This window comes from Chrysochloris asiatica, unplaced genomic scaffold (assembly GCF_000296735.1).
Source record: "Chrysochloris asiatica unplaced genomic scaffold, ChrAsi1.0 scaffold00025, whole genome shotgun sequence".
Classification (NCBI taxonomy): Eukaryota; Metazoa; Chordata; class Mammalia; order Afrosoricida; family Chrysochloridae; genus Chrysochloris; species Chrysochloris asiatica.
In genome coordinates this window covers 21356011-21365076 of record NW_006408543.1, presented here as the reverse complement: position 1 = coordinate 21365076, position 9066 = coordinate 21356011, and the positions used below count along the sequence as shown (strand labels likewise).

The 9066-nt window shown below is 39.4% G+C and overlaps 1 protein-coding gene across 1 annotated transcript in view; it reads right to left on the bottom strand.

The window, feature by feature from the left end:
* Nucleotides 1–9066, bottom strand: part of EML5 (echinoderm microtubule associated protein like 5) — a 266949-nt gene that overhangs the window by 49530 nt on the left and 208353 nt on the right. Inside the window, exons 30-32 of the mRNA XM_006839584.1 lie at nucleotides 6276–6354; nucleotides 4978–5107; nucleotides 2344–2442 (exon numbers count right to left, since the gene is read on the bottom strand). Coding sequence (XP_006839647.1) covers nucleotides 2344–2442; nucleotides 4978–5107; nucleotides 6276–6354 — 308 coding nt within the window. The remainder of the gene's footprint in view (nucleotides 1–2343; nucleotides 2443–4977; nucleotides 5108–6275; nucleotides 6355–9066) is intronic.

Here is a 9066-nt window from a genome sequence, read left to right as displayed (position 1 = left end):
AACTAAAGAAAAAAATTCACTCCGTGGGTTATAACATTGAAGGATTCTACGGGCAAAATATTGAACAGCAGGGAGTTGTCAGAACCAGATTAAGAAGGGGACATGGAATGAGGGATGTTATTGCAGATGCCAGGTGGATCTTGGCCAAAAGCAAATAATACTAGAAAAATGTTTACTTGTGCTTTAATGACTATACAAAGGCTTTTGACTATGTGGACAATGACAAACTATGGACAACACTGCAAAAAATGGTCATTCCAGAACACTTAACTGTGGCTCATGAGGTGTCTGTACAAAGACCAAGAACAGACCAATGGGATACTGAATGACATAACATCAAGAAAGGTGTGTGCCAGGGTCGGAACCTTTCACCATATTTATTCACTCTATATGCTAAGCAAATAATCTGAAAGAATGGATAATATTAAGGATAATGAGGCATCAGGATTGGAGGATGATTAAGAACCTTGTAATATGCAGATGACACAATCTTGGGTGTAGGAAGTGAAAGAGGGCTTAAAATATTTACTGATGAAGATCAAAGCTTCTGTATGGTTTGTACTTCAATGTAAAGAAAACAAAGATCCTCACAACTGGACCAAGAATTAGAAATCATGATAAATGGAGAAAAGATTGAAGTTGTCAAAGACTTCATTTTGCTTGAATTCACAATCAACACTCACAGAGGCAGCAGTCAAGAAATCTAATGACATATTGCATTAGGTAAATCTGCTGCACAAGCCCTCTTTAAAGACTCAGAGCAAATCTATTCACAACAGAGCAAACCACTGCCTGATCCTGTGCAATCCTCATAATTGTCGTTAAGTTTGAATCTCATTGAGGTTCTTCCTCTTTTTCACTGACCCTCTACTTCACTAAGCATGATGCCCTTGTCCAGGGACTGGTCCCTCCTGATAACATGTCTAAATTACGTGAGATAAAGTACTGCCATCTTCTCTTCCAAGAAACATTCTGGCCATACTTCTTTCAAGATAGATTTGTTTATTCTTCTGACAGTCCACTGTACATTCAATATTGTTTCCCAAAACCATAACTCAAATGCATTGATTCTTCTCTGGTCTTCCTTAGTCATTGTTCAGCTTTCTGATGCATAAGAGGTGACTGAAAATACCACTGCTTGGGTTAGGTGCACGTTAGTCCTTAAATTGACAACTTTGCTTTTTAACACTCAACAGGGCTGTCAGACCTCTATATTTATATTATTTTGTGTATAATGGGTGAATTAATGGTCTATTTTCTTTTAAAAGTAGAAAACTTTCAAGAAAGTAAAAATACAAGGATTTCTGTGGTATAATTATAGAGCCAAGCAACCCAGAAAGCAGGTTTCTTTCTGATCAATTTAACTACTTTTGTGAAAAGTGAAGATGCTAAAATTTTCATTTTTTCATTCACAAAGAAAAAAAAAAAACACCTGGAAATCTACAGAGATACAACCAACTCAGTGATTTCTAATATTTCTACAAACAATACCAGAGTTCTGAATAGCTGGTTGCCTAAATCTATGATAAGCAGTATTTATTTGTTATTAACTGATGGTGAGTTGGTCCCAACTCATGGCAACCCCATGTGTTACAGAGTAATACTCTCCCATAGGGCTTCTTGGCTGTCATCTTTATGGATGCAGTTTGCTAGTCTTTTCTTTACTGGAGTCACTAGGCGGTTCTGAACTGCCAATCTTTGGTTAGCATCCTACTGCAAACAGCTTGACTCTAGACTCCAGCAGAGTGATCACCAACTCATTGATTATTAAATATGTCCTAAATAAACCTTTCACTATCTTGCTTGCAGAGTTATAGGCTAAGTTTTCTGCAGAGTTAAGAGAAGACAGCAAAACAGGTGTATTTCAGATAAATCAGAGAATCACATCAGTGTGCCAAAGGAAGTGGCAAGAAGGCCTTACTGACATGAAACAGGCTAGAGTTCCCTCTTCCAGCTTAAGCTCTATAGAAGCAGAAATTCGGCCTAGTTACTTCTTGTTTCCCCTTATTTATCACTGCCTTTTTTGATTATGTCCTTCTGTTTTATATGCTATGAAATTAAATCTTTTTGTTGACCAGAAGTTTCTGCTAATGGACTAAATCCAACTATGTCAAGTACTGCAAGACATTTCATTTTAAATGCTGAATCATGTGACCAATTCAGACAATCAACTTGAGAGAAAAGCATCTGGAAGCAAAAATATATCACTCTAATAAGCTTTCTGTACACAGATTTTAAGTAATCCACAAAGACATCAAATTTTAATTTCCACCTAAGAAATTTAGCTTATTTGAACAAGACAAATGTTTTTGAATGGTTTCTTCTCAAAATATAGAAACATACCTACTTGGCCAGTTGCCACAATGTTGATGAACTTGGGGTGCTGATTTACAGTGAGGCACAGAATATCATCATTATGTTCCTGATAAAAACTCTGAGATCCTATAAAAAAAAAGAATTTGAGAATGAAGTTTGAAAACATTAATGTATAATAGCCAAATGCCACTCATGTGGAGCAACAAATGACTGTTTAAAACTTACTGATGAACTCATTTTTGAGCACTTACTACATGCACATTACCAGGACAGAAAAAATAAATCAGACAAGTTTTGGAAGGGATAGAGCACTTAGAGGGATGCACTGGGCCAACAAGGCTGAATATATCAAGTGCCACAAGAGAACCGCATCACAATGCTGTGAGCCTTTGAAGCTGAAGAGATTATGTTCATCATGAGCGTCCAGCCCTCTGGACTGACATAGTTGGTAGCTGGTGGTGATTGTGTGTCATGGAGTCAGTTCTGACTTATAGTGACCCTGTACAGAGTTTCTGAGGCTGTATATCTTTATGGGAGCAGAAAGTCTCATCTTTCTCCTGTGGAGTGGCTGGTGGATTTGAACTGCTGACCTTGTAGTTAGCAGCCTGACTGGTAACTCATTATGCTACCAGGGCTCCATAGATTCTGTAAATGTGCAGGTAGGTGGGGAAAGGCACTTCAGATGAGTGAACAATTTCTGCCAAGGCACAGAGGCAGGAAAGTGCCTATAAAGGGCGGGCTCACTGTGACTGAAGTGTAAGATTCATGAAGAAGAAAACTGGGAACCATGGTGGGAAAGGCAAGCTGAAAACAGAATTATGGAGGCTCCTGAAAGCCAGTCTATCCCACTTACATTCCGTCTGTACTCCATGGGGAGGGACTGAATTAAGTGGCAGTGAGGAGACCTGAGCAGACAATGACTGTAGTACACGCAACAGGTACCAAAGGCAGGCTTAGGCAAGTTAATGGAAACATAGGAAATGAGGTCAGGACACTATACTGAGTCCAGATTACAAAGGACCATAGAGACCAAGCCCTCTAAAGCAGAACATTCAAGAACTACAGTAAGAAAACAAAGACAAAACTAGTGCCACTTTAAAACTTTTCAAAGTGAAATGTGTTTTGTACTTTCCAGGGCTTAAAATCCAGTTAAGAGCAAATAAGCAAATATATGCTGTTGGGTATGGTGGCAGAAGATCCACTCTTCAGAACTACTGTAGCTCTTCAGACCCTGAACATAGTGGTGGTACCCCCAGATTCCTGGGAGACCCAATAATCAGAAATTGGAAGTGCAGCAGGTGCCAGGTTTCCCCTCTGTCCTGGCCTCCTCTAAGAAAGATGGGCAGTTAGGAAGTTCATAATAAAGTTACAAGAATATGTCGTTGTTGTTGTTAAGCGCCATTGAGTCAGTTCCGACCCATAGTGACCCTGTATAGGGTTTCTGCCAACCTTGTGGTTCAGACTGACCTTGCTGTCCAGTGTATTAACCCACAGCACTGCATGAGGACTACAAGTATGTACTGAGAGTTGGCTTACACAGTCATCCCTTTCTTGTCTTTTTGTACTTTCTCTTTCCTTTAAAGGATACCTGAAGCCTCAAACACAGAGGATTTTCTCTCTAAGCAATACTTCTCAAATAGCCCAGATTTGAAATGGAAAAAATGCCACCAATTTCTGTGTGATCCTGGTGAATCATTTTCTTTAGGAAATTAAAACAAAAAGATCCTATTAAGGATTACTATTGACCAGGATGGGAGAGTGACTCACATAATCTCTTCTTTACCCATTTACAGTCAAGTTTTCAGAGGAAACATCAGGAAAGATGAACTCTATTTTTATGTTCAGTTTTAGATTTGATAAAGTTTACAATTATATGTGATAAAGCAGAATAAAAAATTAAGTACTTAATGTCACTAGTCAGATTACCACATTATGCTTAAACTGATGCTTGTTATTGTTGTTGTTAAGTGCCGTCGAGTTGGTTCTAACCCATAGCGACCATGTATAGGGTTTCTGAGGAGTGGCTGGTGAGTTTGACCCACTGACCTTACGGTTCAAACTGACCTTCCAGTCCAGCGCATTAACCCACAGTGCCACACCAGGACTCCACAACTGATGCTAAGAGACCTTTATTTGCTCTTCAACAATGCAATCAGTTACACCAGCATCAAGAAACAGTTTTTCACCCTCGTGAACAGCAGTGACCGATCAGCAGTTTTCTTAGCTTTTTTCCTTAGCTTTCCAAACCACAGGAAGAACAACAGTCCTGCCCCAACAATCACCGATTTGACAGGCGACTTTCAATCACTATCAGATTTGATTTTATGATGAAGTTATGGGGAAATGGATTAAGTTACAAATGGTTTCATCATACATGGTTTCAATATCCCTTTACTTCTTTTGGTAGTTAGCTATGAGCACACTGCCTTATGAAATCCCTTTCTATGTCATATTCTCTTAAGATTGTAAATTTGGTTACTTAAAATATAGAAAGTTCTGCACCATGAAATATAAATATTCTGGATGGTTTCTTCTTATACATTATAGTTATTATTAATAATTTAAACAATGGTTTCCAAAAAGAATTTTAAACTTCTACATAACTGTTTTTTAAGTGTTGGGGGGACGTGGGAAGTGGGGTAGAGAATTGGGTTTCCCTACCTGTAGCAACATTATGCAGAATTCCGACAGATGCCGTATGATAAACGATATCAGCACCATCATTTAAATAGTGAACATTGTTCCTGCAGTCTCGGCCTCGATAGCCAAACACAAGCTCCAGCACAAGGTCCTAAGACAACCATGACAATAGCATTACACAATGACACTCTTCATGTCTGAACTGTCATCAGCACTTTGTTTTCACACATAGTACTAGTGACTTTTTGTCTAATAGAAGAAGCATTTTCGTTTTACAAAATTGAAACCCAGAGATAAGCTATACATACTTCTGTAAGTAACCTTTTGGGGAGCAGCTGAAATACACATTCCATAGTTTTAAAGAAAACACCCCAAAGTGTGCTGATCATTGATTCTTTTAATCAATAGAAAGTTAGAGAAAGGAAAAAAGGAATCATAATACCATCTGATTCCATGAATTTGCCTTTTCAAGATTTCACATAAATACTGAGCTACTTCTTATGTCCCAAAGAAGGAAATTTCTATTTGCATTCATTGTTAAGAAAACACCTTATCTGCATACATAATTCAGGGTAAATCATGGCCAAGTGATAAGTGCTTAAAGATCCATACAGGGCACTTAGCACCAACGGACAAAAGCCAAGCACACCCTCTGACAACCAATTCGGGAGTTCTGACTGATACTTCTACTGCTGAAAGTGTCCATTTTCATAGACTTCCTGGGGTTGGCTGGGGCAAGGAGGTGTAACAATTACCCTGCACCACTTGTTTTCAACCGGAATCTGCACAGTTTACTTGTTTGCTGCTGATACCGGGATCAGGAAATGTTGGAGGGAGCTTTCCCTCTGCTTCAAATGTTTGTGTTAGGTGACTTTGGTTGGCAATAGAAAGAAAAGTAGAGTTCACTGAACTGGGCAGTAAGTATAACGCCGGGCATAAAAAGCCCTATATTGGTGCCAGTACTCAATCTCTAATTTATAAATTTAAGCCAAAGAGAATAAGACACAATCAAAATGGCTGTGTATCTATAAGCAACACATCAATTTTGTATATTTAGGTTCACAAGTTCTTTGCAGGTCAATTAGGGGAAAATAATCATGGGAAAATAAGACAAATATAAAATAAATGAAGGTAACGGAGAATAACAATCCAAGATGCAATGTTGGGGAAGAGTTAAATAATCAATCTTTACAGCCAACAAAACAGACTACTCAGCATGTCTCTTGTTTAACTAACGATGAAGCCTGTATGCTTTACAGACTGAAAGAAGTCCTGTATGTGCTTTAACGTTAACACTGGAGGAAAGTGGCTTTGCTCACCTCTATGGGCCTCTTTTTCTTGCCGACATTGTTTGTCTGGAGTTTCTCTGGCTGTGGGGGGGCCCTGCTCACAGGGGGCCTGAAACACAGAAGTGGGAATGACAATAGGCCCCCACCACCCTCTACCCTCCTGCCACCAGAGAGCTGTCTGCCACCCCTCACAAACTTGAAGCCATTCTGTGTCTTCACTAGACAGGGCCCTAGAACTTAGGTAGAAAACCCAAAACCAAACCCCAAACACATACACACATAGAGAATGTTCATTTTACTTTTAGCCATGTTTTATCATGGCAGTACCACCAGAGCAGGCTGTTTATAAACAAATATTCAGATGTTTGCTTTACACCCTCAAGAGTTTCCAGATGAGGTACATTATCCACAATGTCTAGATCACTGCTGAGGGTCTTCACTGTGACAAGTACTCAATGTGTTCTTGTTGAACTGAATGGGGACAGTATTTCCATGAACTTTCTACATGGAACAGCATGAATCACAACTGAATTCAAACTTACACTTACTACCTGCTCCCTCACGCTTCTTATCTTCTCTGTCGCTGGAAGTCCCTAGTGTTGGTTAATGACATCACCATCAGCAACTCAAGCAAGACATTTTGCAGTCACAAAGCATGTCAAACCAAACAACATGCTGTAAATGGTAATTACTACTACTACCTTCAGGTCCTTATTTTCCCTACTTACTAAACAGGTAGCAACTTTCCCTACACTGTTGTTGTTGTTAAGTGCTGTCAAGTCAGTTCTCTTAGTGACCCTGTTTCCAAGGAGCAGCTTCTGAGGAACAATTGATGGAACTGCATTTAGCAGTTCAGTGCTTATCCTACACCACCACACCAGTCTAGCCCTCTCTTCTTTTTCACTACTAATTCATAATCTCCGCCTCTCGTCTGTCAGTTTGTCAGACATACTGTGGTGGTTTGTGTGTTCATGTAATGCTGGAAGCTATGCCACTTTGATTTTAAATACCAGCAAGATCACCCATGGTGGACAAGTTCCAGACTAGGACTAGGAAGTAGGAAAGGCAGACCACTTCAGAAGGGTTAGCCACTGAAAACCTTATGAAGAGCAGCAGTACAGTGTCAGACAGAGTGCCAGAAGATGCCCCTCAGGTTAGAAGCATTCAAAATATGACTGGGGAAGAGCTCCTTCTCAAAGTAGAGTTGACCTTAATGACATAAATGGAGTTAAGCTTTTGGGACTTTCATTTGCTGATGTGGCACAGTTCAAAATGAGAAGAAACAGTTGTAGACATCCATTAATAACTGAAATGTGGGATGAAGAAAATGAAAACAGGTCCACAAAAGAGTAGATGTCAGAAGAGACTCTGAAACTTGCTCTTGAATTGTTGTTAGGTACCATCAAGTTGGTACCGACTCAGAGCAACCCTATGTACAACAGAACAAAACACTGCCCGAGACTGGGCCAACCTCACAATTGTTGTCACGCTTGAGCCCACTGATGCTGCCACTTGGCCAATCCATCTCGCTGGGGAACTTCCTCTTTTTCTCTGATCCTCCACCTTAACAAACACGATATCCTTCTCCAGCGACTGGTCCCTCCTGACAATATGTCTGAAGTATGAGAGACGAAGTTTGGCCATTCTGGCCTCCAAGGAGCACTCCAAAGAGCACACTTCTTCCAAAACAGATCTGTTGGTTCTTTTGGCAGCCCATGGCACTTTTCAATATTCTCCAACACCATAACTCAAATGCATCAATTCTTCTATGGTCTTCCTTATTCACTGTCCAGCTTTCACATGCATATGAGCTTATTGACAATACCATGACTTGGGTCAGGCGTACCTTAGTCCTCAAGCTCTTGAACTAGAGAAGCTAAAGTGATTGGAAGAAAAGAGGATGTAAAAGAGTTAAACAGAAAATTTCAAAGGGTAGCTGGAAAAGACACAGTCAAGTATTGTAACTTGAAATATGCAAAGACTTAGAATTAGAAAACCAAAAGAGAATACGCTCAGCATTTCTCAAGCTGAAAGAACTGAAGAAAAAAGCAAACCTCAAGTTGTAATATTGAAGGATTCTATGGGCAAAATATTGAATAACAATGAAAAACATCAAAAGAAGATGGAAGGAATACACAGAATTGGTTTATGTTCAGTCATTTCAAGAGGTATCATTTGATCCAGAGCCAATGGTACTGAAGGTAGATGTCCAACCAGCACTGAAGGAATTAGTGGGGGGAAAAAAGAATAAAAAAAAAAGCCTTTAGGAATTGAGAGAACACAAACTGAAATGTTTCAACAAACTGATATAACACACAGGGGTTCACTCATCTATGTCAAGAAATTTGGGTAACAGCTACCTGGCCCACCTAGTGGGAAAGATCCATATTTGTGTCTCTTCCAAAGAACAAAGAGAGATGAACCCATGGAATGTGCAAATCATCAAACAATATCATTAATATGACATGCAAGTAAAATTTTGCTGAAGATAATTTAAAAATGATTGCAGCAGTACATCAAAAGGGAACTGGCAGAAATTCAGACCAGATTCAGAAGACATGAGATAAGAAATATCATTGCTGATGTCAGATGGATCTTGGTTGAAAACAGAGAATATCAGAAAGATGTTTCCTTGTGCTTTATTGACTATGTAAAGGCATTTGATTTTGTGGACCATAACAAACTATGGGTAACATTACAAATAATGGGTAGGCAGAACATTTAATTGTGTTCATGAGAAACCTGTACACTGGCCAAGACACAGTCATTCAAACAGAACAAGGGGATACTAAATGGTTTAAATTCTGAAAAGTGTGGGTCA